The 23627-nt window shown below is 32.9% G+C and overlaps 2 protein-coding genes across 13 annotated transcripts in view; one reads left to right on the top strand and one right to left on the bottom strand.

The window, feature by feature from the left end:
- Positions 1-19384, top strand: part of LOC148276463 (uncharacterized) — a 65131-nt gene extending 45747 nt beyond the window's left edge. For 4 of the 12 annotated variants that reach the window (XM_088234220.1, XM_088234217.1, XM_088234222.1 and 1 more), the window contains 5 exons: positions 11558-11640; positions 13333-13929; positions 16185-16290; positions 16411-16529; positions 18709-19113. In XM_088234220.1, the coding sequence (XP_088090346.1) occupies positions 11558-11640; positions 13333-13929; positions 16185-16290; positions 16411-16529; positions 18709-18828 (1025 nt within the window). In that variant the 3' untranslated portion in view covers positions 18829-19113. Of the gene's footprint in view, positions 1-1865; positions 2030-11557; positions 11641-13332; positions 13930-16184; positions 16291-16410; positions 16530-18708; positions 19114-19165 lie in introns of those variants that run through there. The other 8 variants (XM_088234221.1, XM_088234218.1, XM_088234223.1 and 5 more) reach the window with 4 other exon arrangements.
- Herc4 (HECT and RLD domain containing E3 ubiquitin ligase 4) overlaps positions 14156-23627 on the bottom strand; it is a 46545-nt gene continuing 37073 nt past the window's right edge. Inside the window, exon 17 of the mRNA XM_088234215.1 lies at positions 14156-14518. Coding sequence (XP_088090341.1) covers positions 14405-14518 — 114 coding nt within the window. The 3' untranslated portion in view covers positions 14156-14404. The remainder of the gene's footprint in view (positions 14519-23627) is intronic.

Below are 23627 nucleotides of genomic sequence, written 5' to 3'. Positions count from 1 at the left end.
TAATTTAATCAATGTAATCATGTTATTCCACAAAGTTAATGCTCATTCAATAAATAATACAAAAAATGTTATATTGAAAATTTGCATCAATCATACATTATTCATTCATGTTTAAGTATCCATAACATTTTGATAAATTTAACGACGTTTGCTTTTTATTTTCAAACCAGTTTTTTCGTAATTTGGCTCTTATTCGTCGATAAAAAATATGTACAATAAATACATTGATTGTGTGTAGGTACCTAAAAAATAATATCCATATTAAAATTATCTAATAGATAAAAATATCAAGATAAATATAACGTACAGACATTATACGAGTAGTATTTTTAATGAGAATAAGCGATTTCACTTTACTCTTGAGACAAAAAATAACTCAGCTGTATTTAATTGATGCATTGCGTGCATTTTAAATATACCTGCATTGTCTCAGTTTTAATGCACACTTTTCCATTAAATTTTACCACAATCAAGAATTTATTTTTAAATCACCAATGTGAATAACTTAACGATTCTCATTCTGCTAACATTTGTCGTTTTCTCTAGTTTACACATCATATCAAAACAAAATGGTGACTGTATTTTCATGATATTGATTTATATCTACTTATAAAACTCAGCTTTTTCCAAGTAAGTTGAAGCAAACCTTCGAATGATTATTTCAAGGTAAAGTTCTGTAAGACGGTTTATGTTTACTGCATAAGGCTTGGTAGAATAGTATTTGTATACCTTCATAACTGTTTTATTATGTGTTCTGTTTACGTACCAATGCATCTCACATAGGGACATGTGTAGGTAATTTATTATTTATTAAAAACAAGAACATGATATACCAAATAACATAATACATATTGCTGAACGAGAACTAACCAAGCAACAATTCATTTTATACATAATATCATTTATACATGCCACAGAACAAAGACAAACTTTTACGGAGGCACATAAATAAGGAAATAGTCGTTCGTTGTACACCATAGATTGAAGCTAATTAAAGTTGTACACCTCAGAGTATTTCACATAAACTTCGTTATACTACAATTAAAATAACTAAAACACCGTTTAAATTGTTTGTTTTAGTAATAATAGTTCAATAATATTCTTTACTGTTAAATTAAATGACTTTTAACTACCGTTTCTAACCAAAGTTATGTTTAGATTAGTTAATTGGGAAAATTAATTTGACATTTAATTTTTCCAATCATTATTCCTCGTGACAAAAATGCATTATAACACGGCGTTCACGATGCATATATGTATTTTACAAATTATAGTTTTTCTATGAAAGTAAAGCGCCTTGCTCCGAATTTTTACCTACATAAAATCAGACTGAATGTCTATTATTTCTCGGAAAAAACACAAGATTTGCCAGATATCTATTTTCGAAAGTTTTTTGCTGCTCTGAGCAGATACTTCGAGAAAATGCGAAAATAGTAGGTGTCGTACATGCCGTCGTTACAAACTATCTTCACTTAATCTCCTGGAAAAGAGGGAGATACGCGATATATTGATGCGATAGGTGCGAGGGAATCGAGTGTATTTAACCAACGGAAAGCAAACATCTATAAGAAAATTCGTGGCAAAAACATTCGTGGAAAATTTAGTTTTGGCGATATGTGCAAAATCACTAACATGAGATAAACGATCTTGAAAAGTTTCCTTAGTCATATTATTATGCTTTCACAGCCAACAATGAATGTGGCATTACGAGGGAACACGTAGGCAGTAGGTGACGCCAGCTTCCAAGTTCTCACATCGAAAGTGCATATTATTCATATAGCTGCTTCATCGTCGTCGATTCCCCCTCTCCCGCGAGCCGCGGGTGGGGGAAGATGCTCCCGAAATGTTCCCGCCAGGTTTATTTTGACTTCACCTTACATTTTGGCGGAATCCGCTACCTGCTCATTGTAACTTTACACCAAATCGCGTTCGCATCGTGCAACCGCGGCCATTTTGAAATTTAAAAAATTGGACTGCACGCACGCGCACTCAGTTCCATTTACCTACACACCGACACACGGTTTCCCTCGTAAGTGATTTATTGCCATTTTTCATATTATTTTAATACATTCTTTTATTTATCTACACATTTAAATCTCAACGCAACATTAATTTAATTACCCGTGATAGAATTATGATTAAATTCATTTTAAACTAAGTAGGTAGGTACGTATATCATTTTATGACAGTTCTTTTTTTTACTTTAATCACACTTATAAATTAAAATCATTTTGACACACTGTAGGTAGTAATTGAATCAGAGTTATATTAATGAACGGCTAATTCATGTGGAAGATGATGATCTTAACTAAATATTATATTCACCTTTCTACCTTTATTATGCAATGCATAACGCCAGCTTTTTTAGAAATATAATTACTTTTGTGAATCTTTAAAATTACGCATCGACTTTAACAATTATATTTTCGTACACCTAAGCGCAGCGCATTCGGCGAGCTAATAATTTCTTATGGAACGATAGGTGTATTTATTAATAAAATAAACCCGGCCTCGATTCCCGCAAGATGAGAGTTGATTATAAAATTATTTAGTAAGAGATGTCGCCACCGGTCGTGATGAAGGGATACGATTATAGCAAAACAGAATGTTGGCAAACTATCATCGGATGAATTCATACTTCAAAATAGTCCTGAACCCGCTTTTTGCGTAAAAGCAACCTATCAACGCAAACTTCGTATGAAACCAAGATTAGGTATGCAAGATAAAAAGTAGATACACTACAAACTTTTAAAGAAAATTATTTTTCTGTCTTCGAGACACAAAAAAAAGTGAAATCCGTGATTATTTTTGCATGTATATTTAGGTAAATATTTATAATAGAAATTAAAAGTGAATTAAGTGATTTTTACTATTTCAAATAAATTATTTATTAGACTTTTTATTAATTAGTAGGTACTTGTTTATGATTGAATTCGAAAACAATTTTTTTTTCATATTAAAATATTGAATTTAATTGGGTACCTAGGTACTTGTTTACGGTTGAATTCCAAAACATAAAATAACTCATTTCCAAATACAGAATTCTTTTTACAAATGTCAAACTCTGCGCTACTTACCAACAATGGTGCATTTTGTGTAAGAATCCGTTTTTCAAAAATGGATCAAATGTCAGTTAAAATTATTTAAGCATTACTAAAAATCCATTAAAAATATGTTAATATGTAAAAACTAAGACATTGTAAGTAAATTAATCAATTCAGTGTCCATTAAAAATAATTTATGTTTGTACAAACTTTTTTACTACCCAAAAAAACATAATACGAATTTTTCAATATATGCATTTTAGTCGCAACCCTGGAAGTTCAATGAAAAACACATATTCGGTCCTTACTTTTTTTCTAATGAACACATTGAAGATATTATTATTTACAAACCTAATTCACGTAAATTAGATTATTTTGCGAAAAATTGCATGTAAATTGGTCCAGTAGTTATTAAGTCTATTAAAAACAGACATACACACATTCATCTATATATACATAGAAGATAGATAGAAGATGTCTCTATCTCACTTTCGCACCATAGATTACATAACATATCAAGATAATATTTATATTATTATTGTAAGTTGTATTATTTATGCGATACGTATTCTTTTTTCAAACCTTCTGACTGGTATAAAAGTTTTATCAATACCTATACACACCTATACACACACCTATAGATAAATCAAATTTAATTCTCGTTTACCTACTGACTTTAATCTAATACTAATAATTCATTATTAATCATATTTGATACATGCAACATTAAAAAAACAAAGCTACATGTGGTTAGATGGCGGACTTATTGCCACTGGAAATCTCTCTCAGTCAATCGAAAATAATAAACCAAAAAAATACCATAGAGAAAAGTGACCAAATATGGAATAATATCTCTAATATGGAATGCCACAATTTCTTTCGTACAAACTTCATATATCTCATTCATTCACTGTCGCCTCATTTTATATCGTCATTTCGACGAACGCTGTCTGAGTGGTGGAAGATTTTGTTTTGGCAGTGATAGAAAAATTTTCAAGAAAGGTTCTTAAAAGTTAAGTAATTTTCGTTAATTTGTTGAAAATAACACGATGAATATATATATGTTCAGCAATCTATATTTTCGTTTATTTTTATACATTTAACACGTTTTATTGTTATTTGTAAAATATACAGAAAAGTTTGAACTTAACTGTAATTCCGAATATGGAAAGTCACTGGGGATCTTATTATGGAATATTCCAGTTTGGATATTTATTATTATATTTTTTTAATATCTTCGTCACACTAAAAAAAACTAAGAAAATATTTAACAGGAGCATAGAAGCTTATGTGACCCTACAAAAATGATTTGGTATAGATCAATAAAATAAAAATACAGAATATTAAAAGAAAGAAAACTAAAGATCCTGGAAACTTAACAATTATGAGTGCGCTGATACTTAGATTCGTAATTTTCAGAAGTAGATTAAATTCGGTCTTATTCTTAAACAAGTGTCTCCGATCCCTTGAACGATAAACATTTTATTTTCAAAACAAACTTTGTGCCTTTTTATGATTATCCATATTTGGGTACCTATTCCATAAATGGATATTTTTGTTATTTTAATTTTTGGACAATTTTGATAATTTTAATTAATTTTGAAACTATAAGATCTGAATTCAGCGAAAATGTTCGACCAATTATAAAAGTCTTCAATTTGTAAAACGTTTTTCTTTTTTGTCAAGAAAACAAAATGGTATCCCATATTTGGTCACTTCCCTCTGTTAGTTATGATAACACACAAAATAATAATCGCTCACATTAAACACATTTACATTTACTCAGTTACGTCTTCAATATTTTGTCATCATTTGCAATGGTGCATAGGGCACTGCATTGGTACACCAACCGCAGAGTATCTCGATCATGTTTGTTTCTTGAAGGTAAGATGATCAGTCTAACGCTTCATGTGCCATGGACTTTGAAATATTCACTAAATATTTCGTGTCAACATGTCAGAGATTAAACCCGAGACCCTTCACATGGTAGGCAGATTCGCTAACCTTCACACTACAAGCGGGCTTGTATACAGGTAATTCCCCGTTGATCGCGACCCCGGCGAGGGCGGATTAGTTAAAACGCGATATTTTTCGCAATGTAATGCCGTTCTTATTCTTAGAGGTGGGGGTCAGTGCTATACAAGCTTCTGACGTCACTGAGACCTGTGAAGATCTATTGTGACGAAAAGAAACTAAAAATAAAAGAAATGGTGGTAAAATTGCAGTTGTAGGTAGGGATTTTAAATTGCCCGAGTCTACAGCGCGATCAATTGAGGAAAAAAAGAGAAGAACGAGGAAAAATTGTTTTTAAAGCAATCAATGGTTCGTTTGATTGGTTTAAATAACGATGAAACTTGCATTGCCTTAAAATAAATTAAAATCAGATGAAAAATATCCGAAAGAGTTCCATGAAAAATCCCCCGTTGATCGCGAAATTTCGCTTATCGCCATGTCCAGTAGCTCAGCATTGAGGGGAGATCCTCAAGCCCACCATCCACCCGCAGCTGTTACAGAGTCCTGGGGGACTCTCTGTCAGCTGCGAATAGAGGAAAGTTATTATAAATATTCCTAAGGAATACAAACTCTATGCAGATTAAGGAGGGGGGAGGAGGATGTACGGACAGAGGTAACACGTCGTCCCCACCCTCAGGATCCCATCAATGCCTACGTTTTTTTTATTAAAAAATATGTATTTATACAAACAAATTACATAAATAGTCCAGTAGCTCAATCACAAATAACTATCGATGTGCTAAAAAACATATTAAGCATTTGAGCAATCACAATAAACAATTATGAACATGCTTAAGTTATTTATTTATTGTGGATAACTTATATAGCGCCATTTTCGTAATAAAATACCTCAAGGGCGCTTTACATGGTGATTCTACTGTTAAGTTAATTTAATTGAAGCTTTAAATTTGTAATTTGATTAAAACAATTCATTTTGTTGTCACGTGCTACGGATTTATTCAAATGATTTAGAGAACAAGTGGGTTTTAAGTTTTTTCCGAAACATCTCTTCACTTTCACAGCCTCGCACCTCTGCTGGGAGAGCATTCCATGCCATAGGGCCTGCGACCGCAAATGCGCGCTCACCAAATTTAGTGCGCTGTTTGCGTAGAGGTATAATAACTTTTCCTCTCGCCGTAGACGTAGCTGATCTAAGCGTGAGACGCCTGTCAGCTAGTTCATCTGGAATGCATAGTTCCCTTAGATATTCCGGAGCCGAGTTGTGCAGTGACTTATACATAAGCCAACAGAGTTTGTATTCGACCCTCTGTGGAAAACGTAGCCAGTGTAGTTCCCGAAGTAGTGGAGTGATATGACTGAACTTAGAGATTCCGAAAATAAGTCTCGCTGCGGCATTCAATACAGATTGTAGGCGAGTCATTTTGTTCATTGGTAGACCTGCATAGATACCATTACAATAATCGACTCTAGACACTACAAACGCATTTATTAATTGACGGGCGGCATCAACCGGCAAATTTTTGCGTATGCATTTAATTTGTCTCAGCTGGTAGAAGCATGAACTTATCGTTCTACTAATTTGAGCGTCAAGAGATAGGTCAGAATTGAGTAAAACTCCCAGTAGTTTAACGGTGGGTAGAACGGCACTCCCTACATTGGGTAGAGCCGTATCCTGGATCAAATTCTGTCGTCTGGCTGAAGCCACCCACAGTTGTTCAGTTTTTGATGGGTTTAATGTTAGTCTGTTTTCAGCCATCCAGTTTCCTATTTTCTTGATGCATCCATCAATTAAATTGACAAGCACACTTCTCTCGCCTGGTTTGCAATAAAAATAAATCTGCGTATCATCTGCATAGCAGTGCGACCACAATCCACATTCTTTGATAATGTTCTCTATATCTTTAGTGTAAAGGAGATAGAGAAGTGGTCCGAGTACTGACCCTTGAGGCACTCCTGTAGACACCCGAAAGTTGGTTGAGCTTTTACCCTGGAACACGACTGCATATTCTCTTTTATTAAGATATGAACTGAACCACATATGTGCCTGATCACGGATACCATAAGTTTTCTCCAGACGTTCAAGCAAAATATTATGGTCTACAGTATCAAATGCAGCACTCATGTCCAGAAGAGCCATCAACACCAGATTACCAGAGTCCACCGACGTTATAATGTCAGACAGTACTCTTATCACTCCCGTCTCCGTGGAATGAAAACGTCGGTATGCCGATTGCCTTACCGAAAATAAAGAATTCCGCTCGATATAGTTAACGAGCCTGTGAGAAACTATTTTTTCTAGTATTTTTGATACGATGGGAAGATTTGAAATAGGGCGAAAACTGGAAAGATCTTCCACATCTAGTTGGGAATTTTTTAAAAGTGGAGTTACATTTGCTTTTTTTATGGCTCTCGGAACAATGCTGCGCTCCATGGATGTATTAAATAAATCTGTTAAAAATGGAGCTAATACGTTAATGCATTTTTTCAAAAGCCATGTTGGCATCGGATCTAATATACATTGTTTGTTGGGTAATGCTGCAACAATTTTTTTAACCTCATTTATAGACGTTGGTTCAAATTTACTGAATTTTTGAAGGGCATTATCTAAAATTACAGGTTTTTTCGCTGAACTACACGCCAGTCTGATTTTTTCGACTTTATTTGTAAAAAAGTCGGCAAAATCAGTGGCAGTAGCGCTTGTGTTAGATGTCTCTGCTATACAGTCACCACGAACAGATTGAAGGCTTCGCCAGAGTTGTTTTGGAGACTTTTTCTGTTCAGTGATTTTTGTACACCAGAAACTAGATTTTATTTCTTTTATAAATGTCCTATAAGAGGCTTGCATATCTAACCATATTGATCGGTCCAAAGTTGACAGTGTGTTTCTGTATTTGCGTTCTAGACGTCTTAGCTCTTTTTTTTTGAGTCGACAATTTTCGTCAAACCATGCATCAGATTTCCTTTTTCGAATAGTTTTCGTAGTAAATGGTGCATGTTTGTCTATCAGGTTAGATAGTACCTCATTGTACAACCCAACCAATTGATCGACGTCGTTTGAGCGACGGTCAATGTCCGGACCAATCAACGATGTCAGAAGTTCGGATTTAAAATGTTCTAAATTTAATTTTCTCCATGGCCTTGATGCGAGTGTTTTGTAAGTTGGTGTTGGTTTTTGGATATTAATTTTACAGTGCACTAATCTGTGGTCTGAAAGTCCGATGTCTGTTACAAAAACTGTGATTTTTTTATCACAATTCCGTCGTATTATAACATCAAGTGTACCTCCCGCATCATGTGTAGGGGTATTTACTTCTTGTGAACAATCGAAATCACTTAAAAGTGCATTAAAATGAACCGATTCTGAATCCGTCTTGCGGTCGAAACGAATGTTCAGATCTCCAGTTACGTATGTTACTTCTGTACGAGTGATGGCCCATTCAAGTAAAGATTTTATTTCCGAATAAAATTTCCGAGGTGGTGCTTTAGAACCTGGTCTATAAATTGTGATTAAGGTAAAATGGTTGCTGCCTGCGCTAACCCTACAGCCAATGCATTCAAAAGTTGTGTAGAGTGGTATTTTAATTTTTGTTAATTTAAGCTGATTTTTTGTTAGTACAATAATTCCACCGTGGTTCGTCCATGTTATATTATTTTTCTTATGAACGGTTTCAATGGATGGTTTCCGTGCCTCTTCAATAACATTGAAACCCTTACTACGAAGTAGATTAATGGTAACAGAATTATGGTCTTCATGCCAAGTTTCCGTTAATGCAAGAACGTCTAGATTATTATCGTTAATTATGTTGGGGATATCATCAATTTTATTTCTGATTGAACGTACATTCCATGTACCAAGTGAAAGAGGACAAGGTGTGTTTGCGTTTCTATTTATTTTTACGTGTTTAATTGTTTTTGGTTGATTTTTATCTTTATTTAAATATGTGACTTGTGACTTAGAAATCTGATAAATAAAAGTGTTATTTGTGTTATCAACTGTGTTTGTTTTATTTTTATTTTTTATTTTTCTTCCCCCACGACATCCTCTATATTTCTTAAATAGATTTGAAACTTGTCCTGAAGAAATTAAATTATATTTATATACTATATCGATAACATGCTGATCTAAGCGTTCTTTTACATTTTTAAACTGAAGCAATGAGTCTGTTGTGTAGGTAATGTAAGGTAATGAAGAGACTCCTTTGCACATGCCTTAACTTTAGAGAATCGACAAATTGTTAACAATTTTGTCGACGTATCATAAATCAAGTAAGGGTATTTGTAACTTCCCTCAAGGGTACGGAGTGGCGGAGTGATGAACATGTGGCAGTTCTCTGTCCGCTATCCCCGTCCACGTGCTCGTCTTAGGTTCCGGTGGCTCACGAGTCCGATGGTTTAGTACGCACAAAACTCAACTGAACTAACACTAGCGATAGAAAATTACTTTATAATTTAGTCAAAATACGCGGATGTACAAACAAAATAAACTATTTTATTCACTTAAACTGAGGTAATAATGCTAATAAATTATTTGATACAGAATACGGATTTTAGAAAGTCAGATTTCTTTAGAAAAAATATTGTTTTTTGAGGAGCGAGTAAAAACACGTCAGGCCGCTACAGAGCGCCAGAGACGTCTTAAGTTATCTCAGTCATAAGTCAACGCGTGTGTAATCTCTAAGTCAACGCTCGTGTCGGTTTGGTTTTTGTTTTTCTCGTAAATAAATGCAGTTCATTGACGAAAAATCGGCGATTACTATAAAAAAATAATACAATATATTGCAATTGCAAAATAGTGAGGAGTATCTAATACAAAAAAGTGAAAATTAAATTACAAACAATTACTATGGCGACTGCTTTTTTGACATTTGGGTTGCCAACCGCCGCGCTGGCTAAATGCAATGAATAGCGTGATAAATAATAAATAAATTAATTAAAATTTTGGAATATTTTCCATATTTACACCGGTGAAATTCAAATATGCGATTGCGCAACAGGATAATACGTCGCAAAACGTAATTATTTTGACATTTAATATTAGGTGTTCACGGATGTTCCATTGTGATCGTGAATGTGATAAACAACCATGGTGAGATATTGTTATCACGTCGCTTATTAGCACGTTGATAGTTATTTGTGATTGAGCTACAGAACGCATCCCCGCGGTCAACGGGGGGGTTACCTGTATTTAAGTCTAATCATTCTTACTACTTGCTATAAAACAATTTTTAAAAAAGGGTTTTCACATACAATGTACACCTGTCAAATCAATATACTAGGTAGGTACTCATACAAACTTATGAAAATGCCATTTCGCTTTTCTAATTATGCAAACCCTGATTGTGGACACCCCAATAACATCCAGCATTTATTGTTTTTTTTTATTAATATTCAATGTTTATTATAATTAATTTTTTTTATAAACACTTGTTAAATATATTATAAATATGTTTCATCATCATCATCATTTCCTTTTCGCACCTAATGATGCATAAGGCACTGCATTGGTACACCAATCGCAGCGTATCTTGGTCATTTTTTTGGTACATGAAGGTAAGATGATCAGTCTTATGCTTTAGGAACCAGTCCAAGAACTATGAAATATTTTAGCGTAAAAACACCCTTTCTATAAATATTTCATATCAACCTTGTTGGGAATCAAACCCGATACCTCTTGCATGGTAGGCAAACGCACTGACCATTACACCACAAGGCGAACGCTTACATTTGTTTACCTACCAAAAATAGCTGGATTCTTGGTGTTATTTAGACCTTTTAAAATTGCACGTGATTTATTTATGTTTTTTTGGTTTTCATCTTTGATTTATATAAACTTTTTATAATTTTGGTCAGTTAAATTACTATTTGTGATAAAATTAACATTAGAAACGTAATTTTTTTATAGAAAGAAGTTCTCTTCAGAATCACTGACATGTATAATTAATGTATGTAGGTATTGAGAAAACTGTTAGTGATGTCAACGACAAAAAATAATGATGGACTAACCCACAACCAGCTAAAATAAAAAATGATTCCAGTAAAAATCGTCTAGTTTTGAGATATTAGCACATTTTTCAATTTGCGGAAATCAAGAATTTGTTTCGGGTGCCATAAGTACAAAATGCTTTATTTTTAGGAACCTTTTTTATTATTTCTATACTAAATAAATACTTCCGGTTGAGTCAGTCTGGATTCAAATCTAAGTACTTGGTAATCCAACACATCAATAATATCAGGTGACTATATTGTTTTAGGGAACACTTTATTTTATATTGGAAAACACTGAGGTTATGAAAATGACACTACAAAATATTTTTAATTCAATCTTTTTAACTTTCATTCCAATTCTCTGAGATTTTCAAAAATTTTTTGGGCTTTTTGTTCTCATATGGGCATCTACGTAAATCCGTGGGATTTCATATCCCCTTCAGAAATAAATTATTTATTCTTGTATCTAATAAAAATCTCGCGAGGGTCAAATTTGTTAATGTCCTTTACTGTGAAGATTTTTTCATACTCAAAATATAGTTTTAAAATTTCAGGTACAAAACGAGTTGCGTGGCCCCCCCCAGCTGAAGAAACCAACGGTCAAGAAGGAGAAAGTGAGGCTCCTGTACAAAGACAGGTACAACTAACTGATCACCTTTCTCAACAGAATATAAACACTGCCCAACATACTAAATTATCCGCATCTTTACAAATTTCCCCTTTATAGTATTTTCCCAAACTTCATATTGATCTCTCAAATTACATACTATCAATACCACAAGCACACCACACTTTGAAGCATTTTAGATTTTTTTATTAATCTGACTCATTAAGATGCCAGCTAGAGGATAACAGTGTTAGGATTATCATCAATATTATAAATATAACATGAAATTCTATAAAAACATTTCGTTTCATCATATTTTTTCTTCCCAGTGGAAACATAAATGCTTTCCTGAATATTTTTTTTTATTGCTTGTAGTTAGACTCCTGAGAACGCATTAGATTGTTTTATTTGCGTCCCTTGCTCCTCCTAATGTGACTGTTTATGTCCATGAAATGTTTTTGTAGCTGACAAACTGTGGAATAAATGCCCTTTTATAACTAAAAAACAAAGTATAACAGATATTTGACAGATAAAACATTTAAGGTACCTACCTACATATATGTCAAATTATTTATCATAATAATTCTACATTTGCACAATGCTTGATTTTAATTAAAAGCCATATGGAATTTTATCAAGAAAATTCCACCATTTTTATATCACTATCTATAAGTACCTATATTGTAATATTTCAGTTATAACCCGTAAAACAGCTTTCATCTCAGCACTTAATTTCATGGAGTTTATTTATTTCTTAAAAGGTTTACGCTTTTGAACAATCTAAACATTAAAACATCACATGTATGCACAATTATCATAGACAACAATATTATCATTCTCTCCCTTTCACAATTTTTTTTATTTCAGGTAGAATGTTGTTCACTTAATTTTTTTTTAATTCAGGAAAGTTTGTATTGTAGGGTTGAAACAATTTCTATTTTGGGCTACGATTTACTGTCTCTAACAAGTAGTTCCTATATTCTTGTACTAATACCATACTCCTGTAAATATGACGCAGCATGCTGCTTATATTACGTCACTTCTCTATCATAAATGGTGATTGTGATGAATATGAGTTTTTTTCAAAGTTATTTAAAGACATAAGTAACTGGTGACAGATATATATATTGTTTTTATTTATTTTAATACCAGTAACGGTAATGTGATGGGTATTTTTAATTTGTTCATCATAATATATTTTAAAATCAGTAAGTATGAAATGTACATATGATAGATCCTCGAACATTTTATATTTGTGCGGTCAATCATTTTCTCCTAAAAACATATTAATAAAAAAAATTAAAAACGGAATTAAAATGCCGAAAGAATGCAAAAAATTATATTTAAAAACGGTTTCCATCTACCGTTGAAATTCTCTAAAATTTATAACGTCTACATTAAATACCCGTGCCAAACTGATGGTTGTACATTTTTTTTACTGTCCTAAATGAGGTGACCAAAACACTGGCACGGGGTAGAAATCTGAATTTGAGAACAATTTGATGTGAACTTTTTGAAACAAAGGTGTTTTTTGATGTGGATCGCGAGTCTCCTGACTTGTTATTATTTATATTTTATTTTATTTAAGTAAGTACAATTTAGCAAGGAAAACTTTGTTTTCAATACATTTAGGTGTATTTCCGTCTAATTGAAAAAAATAACTATGTAAAAAAGTAATCCAGTTATGCGTGAGATTAACAATAATTCCGGGTGCCATTGCAGGCTACCCCTGTCAAGCTTCACCAATCCCCCGCCCTCACTCGCCTGATCCCCATAGAGCGCGAGGGGGCTCCCTTCAGCCCTCCCGAGTCCAAGGTCTACTCTCCCCAGCCCAAGGCCTTCTCTCCCCAACCCAAGACCTTCTCTCCCCAGCCTATGGCCTTCTCTCCCCAACCCAAACATCAATCCCCCGCCTCCACTCGCCTGATCCCCATAGAGCGCGAGGGGGCTCCCTTCAGCCCTCCCAAGTCTAAGCCCTACTCTCCGCAGCCCAAGGCCTACTCTCCGCAGCCCCCCCTGGGCTCCCCCCAGCCTCACACTCCGACCCAGACGTTCCCCCCGCCATTCCCAGACTCGTACTCCACCTTCCCCCGCAAGACCCAGTCTTCCTTCGCGCCGGTCTCCCCTAGGGGCTACGGCGCTCAGCCTTTCGAGTCCCCCAAGACCCTGCCCCCGGTGACGTCCCAGGTGTACGCCCCCGTGCCCTTCCAGCAGCCCTACAGCCCCTATAACCCCTCTCCCACCCCCTCCAAGTACGGTGAGACGAGAGTACAGCAGCCGGGAGCCCCCGCTCACTACGTTGCCCCCAACCATCTCCAGGTATGCGGTGTTTCTCAACATAAACTGTGTCGCTACTGTTATATGTCATTGTTGACGCATAGTGATAGACTTTTAGATTAAAAATAAATTAATTTGATAACGGAATGCATTACCTTTTACAGAAAAATCCTAAAAGGTATATAATATTTGTCCTCCGGTTGCACATAAAATCTTAGGTACCCATGGAGCTGGCAAAATAATTTATCAAAAGAAAACAACAGCCATTATAACAAAAAAATATTATTTTCAAATAAACCAAGATTATAGACCAATTGTAGTTTCCTATACATTACTAAATACAATGTCAAAAAAAGATGAAAAAAAAGGCGTACCTTCAAAAAGCGGAGTGGCTCTTATTAATCATTTAATAATGTAAATATTTAGTAAAATCTACAAAAAAAAATCCATTAGCCAGGAATATAAAGTATTCGGTGTGATGGGACTGCAACATTGAACAGATTTATGTTCATTCAGGTTAGGTAAAAAAGCTTTTTCCGTATCCAGGCAGATGAAAAATACAGTTCTGTATGAAATAGATCCAGAACCCTGCGGGTGCTTGAGACTCGATGGCTGCTCTCGGGTAAAAGTCCTGAAAAATAAAATCAAGTGGAGATAAGTCCACCTCGTAGTGCAGTGGCTGGTGCCTTCACCTATCATGCTTGATCTCCTAGGTTCGATTCCTAATATGGTGGACTATTGGTTTTATAGGTGGTTCTACACTGCAAATTACATTTCTCCTGGACTGGTACCTGTAGCTTAAGGCTGATCACCTTGCCTTCCGTGAGACAAAAACGACCCATATACACTGGAAACGGAATTCCTGGGTGAGGATAGGGAGATGATGATTTAAAAAAAAAATATTTTTCATGCAACTTAGTACATTATGGTCATTCAATGTTATCATTTGACATAGAATGGATGTACATAATTCTCGGTCGTAAGTTTGCTCTAAGTTCATAAGTTACAAAGTAAGAAAACAACAAACATATTAGAGTGTTTTTACTCTATCAATGTGAGAACAAGTGGATATTAAATTTAGAAAACTCGGATTTTCTCAATACAAGAGATAACTAAAACCGTCAATACTTTGTTTTCGACTGTTTTCTTAAAATTATAAAGCTTCGTGACATATAACATAATGGGACACAGCTTATCAAAACAAATATAATTAAATGTGACTTGCTGTTGTGTAGGCTTATGTGATAATTGCAATGTTATTCGTTAGATCATATTTACATAATATTATAATCATTTTACTTAATTAAGTGGAGCATCATGTATTTTTAAACCATTACTTCAAATTTCAAGTGCTTAAAATTATTTTTTAACGCAACCTGATCCTTAATCATACATAATAAATGCTATGTTGAAATTGAATGATTTTCATAAACATCCATAACCCTTTTTTGCTTTGTTAATCTATGTACATATTTGATTTGAAATGAAGACTTACACTATTTTTTAAATTTTAACACTGTTTTCCTACATTTCAAAGCATATTCACTCAAATAAATACTCTTACAAAAAAATTTTATGTGATGCTCCACTAATAAAGTAAATTGTTTGTATGATTTTTGGTTGAAATCTTAATTATTTTTAAATCCCAAACTGCGCAAAGTTCACTAAATTTACAAACACAATTGCAGTCATATGTTTTGAAAACATTTGAACATTCAGAGAAACCCGCTTATTAAGGAAATTGTTCCAGAATAAACATACTTCTTCTGTTTCCTTACTGCGAGCATGTTTTATATGTATGTATGGTTGAAAGAATGATAAAATAAAATATATGTAAATACTTATAGGTACACTGCTTACGCTAGTAGAAACATTAATAAAAAATTAAAGTTGCATGACCAAAATACAAAATTCACCTGTATTAATTATTGAATTACACAAAGCATGAGATTCACTAACATTCATTTTATAATATGAATTAACAATTTTACCAAAAATATTTTAATGCACACATAATTATGTAGGTACTTAGTATGCCAATAATTTACTTAATGCACTTACTTTTTTAAATACATAAAAAAAAATGCATATTTTTTGTTAAAATCATGTTTTGTTTTTTAATGAAACATCTATTACTAATTTGATCAGTTAGACTCGCTGACATACTCTAAAAGCATGCTAAATATGCTTGTTATTTAAAGGCTCTTCTCTTTAGTTCTAATACATAATACTGTAAACGGATAAATAATCAGTAAAATGCAACTATTTAGTAAAAGGAGTTATGGTTTGTGTTTTAGTTTGAGGAGCCACCACCGTCTACCGTGACACTTCGCCCAAGTGCCCCCATCCACCAGAAGCCAGCCCCCATTGTGGCTAGCCAACCCGCAGCAAATTCTTTCAAAGGTTACCTTTAAATCTTTGCACATTCTTTCACTAACTTTGATTGAACCATTTAATATACTGCAGTGTGCTAAATTTAGGAAACAAAAATGCATTTATCTATAACTTTCATATCTTTATCAGGAGGAGTCAATATGAGAGGAGACCAGAAATGGCCACCCCAGTCGGTGAAGGAAGCCGTGGAGGCAGAAAACTTCGCCAGAATTAGTCTGGCCAAAGGACCTGCCTGCAGACCTAGAAAGGTACTTAATCCAATATATTTTTACCTTAGAAAACTCCAATCATTGTAATTGTCAAGGTTGAATTATAAAACATAGAAATACAGATCCTTATTACTTAACGAATGAGTTCTTCTCTTGAAACTAAGTTAAGATAATCAATCGATAAATTGGAAACTCCGTCTCTTTATTTGTTATGTAAAAATTAACACACAATATTATAAACCAATACTGTAGGTACACACATATGCAGATTAAAAAGCATAATCTCATAACAAACTAAACCAACAAATAACAGCTGAGAATCCATGTTAACTCTAGAAAGATAACCATATGTCGATTCTACGTGTATATGTTTGAGTGCACATATTTTGTGTTGTTTGAATGGTAATGTATCACTATAAATGTCACTGTGTCGTGGATAAATGAAAAACTAAAAGATTTATTCGTATTTTTACTAGGAAAAATCTTGAAATAACAAAAATGAAATACAAAACAAGAAAATATTAAGATCCCTTCTTCAGACTTACAATTTTAGCTATGAACTTTTTAAAATCAGTCTTTTGTAATCTTTGTTATATAAGGAAAGTTAGTTAAAAATATTTTTTTTTATTAATTTTTCCTTTTAACCCTAGAAAGATAACCATATTTTATGGTACATTAAAAATAACTATACATCTCTTCGAAGTACGGTAGGTATATTCAAGAAAGTGTGCACATCTGAGCGGCACATGTGTCTCCTGCAAGCTCTGTTGGTCAACTGAGTTGACAGAAACGGCGAGCGCAGTGGCGCCATATACGAGCAAATGGTATTGATATTTAAAGATCAATTAAGTTGATTCAACGTAGGTTATCTTTCTAGGATTAATACTTCTGGACACCCATATTCAAATTGAAATTCTGTCAACTGAATAATATTATGTACCTTACATTGTCTTCTCTCTTCATGATCTATTCATTTAAGTTTTATTTTTTAAATTATTTGTACAAGGTGGCGCAAAAGTTGTCACCCTATGTTCTTTGAATGTATTTTTTTATGAATGAAAAATTTTGGTTCTGCTTTTGGATTGTGTTAATTTAATATATTTTTTTTCCTTTAAGTCGAGAAAATGATATCAGCCAAGGGGCCGCCGCCAGAATTGACAACCATGCGGGCCCGATTTATGGCATTTTCCATCACTCTTTCCAAAACTTCTCGTATTTTTGATGAATATTCTCTTTGAGGGTTTCAAGGGTCTGAGGCTTGTTGACATTCTCTTGATTTCAAAAAACCCGACAAAAAGAAGTCTGGAACGGTTAAATTGGGTAATCTTGCCAGCTAGTGCAAATCACCAAGACGAGCGATTTAGCGACCCGGCAATACAGCCCTCAGAATATTAGTTGTAGCTCGTGTAGTATGCACCGTTGATCCATCCTGTTAGAACCACATGTTCTCCAAATCCAAAATTCTCTGTAAAGACAGCCAATTGATGCACAATTGTGTGACAAGTCGTCTGGTTGATACTCCAGGGTCCTCTGCAACATTTTCAGCCACAGACGTGATATTCTCAGCAGAACGGCTGCTCCAAGGCCGGCCAGATCTGGCAGCATCTCCTGTTGTCCTATACACTTCCAGGCGAGCAGCTAAACGCCATAGAGCTTTCCCAGTTGGTGTTGGACGACCGGGAAATCTACATCTGAATTAACGCTGCGCCATCACCACTGACTAATTATTTTGCAAAAAAATCAAAACAATTTTTTCTCATTCTTGAGGAGTTTAGCGATTCTGTATCTGTTTACTTAACAAATGTCAAATCAGAACTGATATTTGCCGCCATTTGCAAAAGTTATGGCATCTTCCAATAGGGTGATAACTTTTGCACCACGTTGTACATACATTTTCTTGTCCTGGCTTGGAAAATCTCTACGATTATACTGAATTTATTAATAAAAATGGTAAAGAACTAAATGCTAAATATTACATTAATTATAATAATAAAAATACATTATAGTTTTATTCCACTTTTATTTACAATTTTTTTACTGACAATGTCTAACCTGTCTGACGATGTCGATCACGACGAAACCCAGTCACTGGTAAAAAATTTATTAAAAAAATTATAAATTAAAGTGGAATAAAACTATAAAGTATTTTTATTATTATAATTAAAATGCAGTTCTACCAAGAAATGTCAGTAGAAAAACTTAATATACATTATTCCAGGTGAAGAAGGACTACTCATCATTCTTTGCCAAGAATGCTCTTCCTCACAACTATCCCGGCTACAAGGTCCCCCCAGGTACGCAGCATTACGATGATCAAACTGGCACAAGCCAGTTCTAGCCAAACTCAACACAATTTAATATAATATTCCACATTACCCCAAATACTTAGCTCAAACCACCAACTGACATTACTCCAAAACCAATTCATAGTACTTTCCAAACAAGCTGATGTTTTTATTAAGTCATTTAATCTGACATATTATGACAAACTAGAAAATTATGTATAATACTGATTTTGCTTTAGAACTTGAAGCTTGCTAAAGTTTGATACTTTTCGAATACAAAATAGAAAAACCACAGTTTTTTTATTGAAAAAATAAACCTTAAAAAAAAACTAAAAAAATATATAGGATATTATTTTGTAAGTTTAAAATAAGTTCTGATTTTATGTATAGGCAAGGAGCAATGATGTTATGAAAAAACGCGTACACGCTTTACGTTTCGTCAAAATTATTCTTATTTGCCATATTACTTTGTAAAATAAAAATGCTTTACAACGCTTAATTTGAATGTGTAACTTTATATTACTGAATATAATGTTAATTTATGTAAATGTTAATCATTCATAAAATGTACTTCATTATTTATTACAAATAAAAAATCTAAAAATGTTATCCGGGTATTTCTTATTGCTTAACGTTTCCTATATTGTAATAACCATAGAATTAAGAATAGTCCAGAAACCGCATACGAGCATCAAACAGAAGGCGACTAAACTACTCATAAATGAGTAGTTTTACGTTTTGACCAATTAGTTTCTTTGTAGACGTCGCTCAGTACGCAACTCCTGATTTGAATTCAACTATGCTGTGTTGCATCCTTTTAAAGTATAAAAATACCTCTAGGATCTTAAAGAAACAGGATGGGATCACATTTCATGTATAATTAGCAAATGAATGTGTGAGTAGCAAATACATTACTTAAAAATTTAATTATTTTTCCATCTGTCAGATTGTCGAAGACATTAAAATGGACATTTCGTAAGTGTTGCCAGGGTAGTAATTTTTTCACCCTACTTTGCTCATCTAATGAGAGAACTAATAAAAATTGGACCTCGTATATAACAACTTTGTGGTGGACATTTGACTGATATTATCTTTAAAACATAAAATATTATTTAACATGATATAAAAATATCAGTTTTATGTAAAATAAAATTTGTTATATACTTTAAGTTCAAAGTTCATTAATTTAATTACTTTTATTAAATGACCCTTTACTTATTTACTCTGTTGTGTCAATCAATATTTCCGCGTGCACAATAAAATTTTAGAGAAATTAACTGATTGCTTTTTTTTTACCTTACATTTGTGTTATGATTACATTTTTTCCCATCGTGCAACATTACGCGGCGTCATCACGAATACGCGCGGCGAAAGTGGAGAATAGTGGGGGATTTTTTGGACACAGTCCGATGTATTCAAATATGATTCTACGCTCCTTCTGGACTATTTTTAATCCTATGGTAATAATCTTAAAAACAAAAAAAATATCCTACATCATATTGAATCAGATACATAATGATTTTCGCTAACCAAAATTCAGATGACATGAAAAATTATATGAACAAGTACACCTGCCTTTAACAGAATAAGTGTAATTTGAAAATGACAACCAAAAAAACCTTTAGAAAATTTAGTTATTTTATCTATAAATTAACCCGTGATTCTAAAAATAAACTGGACACATTTCTTAAGTGAAGAGCATGTGTGTGAGAATAAAAAAAACCTCTGCCATAACAATATACTGTTATAACCAAAAATTGATGCAATTTGATAGACAAATCGCATTGTAGTAAAAACTAGCTGAATTGGCAAAAGTACATACATAAATTAACTTGAGACTTTTTTGGGAAACTAAGTTGTCCTCCAATAACTGGGATTTTCTTTGAAAACAATAATTTTATTTTTTTTACATGATAGTGATGTCAAGATGACATTAATTCAATGTTAGTACCTACCCACACATTCAGTTTTTCTTATTGGCAAGTGGTAATAAAATGTTCCATATTTGAAAACCCTACCCAAACAAAAGAATCACTTTTTCTATTCTAGAAAATTTCAGTAATTTTCAGTAAGTCAGAGAGTGAGTCAGAGATAATGTAGAACTATTACAGTAAGTTCAGTAAGTGTCAAGAGTTGTTTGATTTCAATAGATTAGTTTAAAATTATTTTATAATCTTTATCAACCTGAGTTACAAGTCAACCTTGCTAATGAAAATTACGCAAGTTTTAATGAACACATAATATTATACAAGCAAAATGTATGAGAGTTTCTAGATTCATATACATATATTCCACAAGCCCGGGTATTCCTAACTTTAAACACTTTTATCTTATCTTGACATGTTGAGAATAAAAAAGTAAGCTACCATCCTATTGCCTCATTTAAGCACAAACTAACCATGCCTTTTCATAACCAAAAATGATGTGTTATGAAAGTTATATTATATATTTATTATGGTGATCCTTTGATTTGTTGGCTTTTATGGCAGTGGGCTTTTTCTATGCTCCATGTCTGAAATAAATTGGTAAGAAAAACCTACAATACATAAAATAAGTCCAAAATTGACATTTTGAGACAGCAAAAACAAAGTTTGAAAAATTCCCCTCATTCATCTAATTATGATAATTTGTTCATGTGATACAAATAACAATTTATGTTACTGCCTTTTAATTGTATGTTCAACATGCTGGCATAGGTTTCGTTATGTTTTTGAAGATTTAAAAAAAATGGCATAAAATCTAACTAACTTAATGGACTTAACTTACTACACATATTATCGATTTATTATTTTTATTCAGTCAAATATAAAAAATATTCCTCCCCGATACCGTGCGAAACATACAACAGCACGTCGAACTGATAATGCACGACTAAAATCGACGTTTCGTTTTTCAAAATGATTGAACATGTTTGTACCATACGTCCCCAAACCTCCGAAGACAGCAAATAAAACTGGGCATTTTTATAAGTATTTGAATGGTCTTAGCTCCCATAAGAAACAATTTATCAAAAAAGCAAAATGGAGACATGTCAATGGTAAATATCTAGTGTGTAAAAATTACTGCTCTTAAAAAATTCAGGAAGAAAATACGTGAATACGTTTGTATGAAGAATAGTCAGGCCGCATTTCCTCTCAAAAGATTATTCTATGGACTTAACTGACTACTCACTTCAAAAGATAAAAAAAAGTCTAGTCAAGTGGCGTTTAAATCCCATTTTTACTTTTTTGTGACTTACGAGTATCTGACTACACACCCCGATCCGGGAAATGGAAAATTCCTCAGCACTGATTTTTTTTTTTAATGCAATATCTCGCCTCTCAGAGGCTAGGGAAGAAATTGTTAGATTAGACACAAAAATAGTAGGCTCAATTTTTTTTGTATTTTGTTCTTATTTTTTCATAATAAAAATTATTTACTGTATTTTTACATGTCATATAATTTGTTTTTTGCATAATCTCATTTTTCCAACACACACAAATACCTAAATGGGTTTTTTTCTCATTTTATTTTTTTCTATGGATAATTTTTTTTTTTAATTACTGTCATTTTTGTGAAAATCATCTGAAGTTTGTAAATAATAGAACTCATTATACCCTTTCTGCGGCACATCTTGATCATTTTTTGTTACATGAAGGTAAGGTGATCAGTCTCAGCCAGTCCAGGGACTATGAAATATTCTGATTATTACCTACATTCATTTTACAAAAATAATACATCATTTTTTTATTTGTTGATATTTTATACATTTTTTGAAAAGTTTGTCTGAGTCTTTTGTTTAGTTTTGTCGGGTAGTTTATTGTATAATTTCAGTCCCTGATTTGTTAGTCTCGATTGTCCTTTTCTCGTTTTGAAATGCTGTATGTGATATTGTTCAGATATTCTTGTATTATTGTCAATGTTTATTACAATTTTTTTTTAAGTTTTAGATTTTTGTCTACAATGATATCAGTGGCTAACTTATGAATAAATATTAAAGATTCTAGTTGAAGAAGTTCATCAACATTTAATTTTAAAAAAAATAAAAGTAAATATTTGTCAGAAATCGAACTCGAGACCTTTCGCATGGTAGACAAAAGCGCCGATTATTATACCACGAGGCAATCAACTTTCTAAAATGTTTTTTTTTTGGTTCTGATTTAAATAGAGTCCAGATTCTGATTTAAATAGCTCGAAGTATGAAAAGATATTTAAAATAAAAACAGGAAAATAACCTTAAAGTAAAAAAGTGTAAAGCTGAGTGGAAAAATTGGTCGAATTTTGCAATTTATTTATTTTTTAATTTCTAATATTCAAATATGTACTAGTTTAAGAAAAATGACAGATTTTTGTTTTTTTTTAATGGGGAAGAGGGAATTAATAAAATTACCTTAATAGTGGTCCAAATGATCTCACTACCTTGTTAGCCAAACAAAAATAAAACAACTCTACTAATATTTTATGTTTATTTATAAATTTACATAATGCTCAAAAACAGTATAATAATTCAGTACACACATTCTAACATATCCATTGCAAGGTGTAGAGGCAAGTGTAACACATTAGCCACACTTCAAATCAAAACATGTGTTTGTATATCATAAAAATAAACAAAACATCTATTTGCCAACAAGTGACTTCAACAGAAATGTGATTAAAAATTAAAACAAATGAAAATTTTGCATTCATTACTTGTATCCGAAATGAAACATAGGTAAGACAATAATACAAATAATTAAAATTATAAAATTGTTTTGTGATGATTCTTACTTATTGGACATTCTTTCTATGCGAGTAAACAAGAATGAGGAAGTTCAGTGGTTTTTTTATTATTTGTTAATAAACTATTAAACTAAGCCAATTTTTTTTTACA

The sequence above is a fragment of the Micrasema longulum genome, unplaced genomic scaffold (assembly GCF_059751315.1).
Source record: "Micrasema longulum isolate JH-2025_06_02 unplaced genomic scaffold, ASM5975131v1 h1tg001215l, whole genome shotgun sequence".
Taxonomy (NCBI): domain Eukaryota; kingdom Metazoa; phylum Arthropoda; class Insecta; order Trichoptera; family Brachycentridae; genus Micrasema; species Micrasema longulum.
This window is presented reverse-complemented; position numbering and strand designations above follow the sequence as displayed.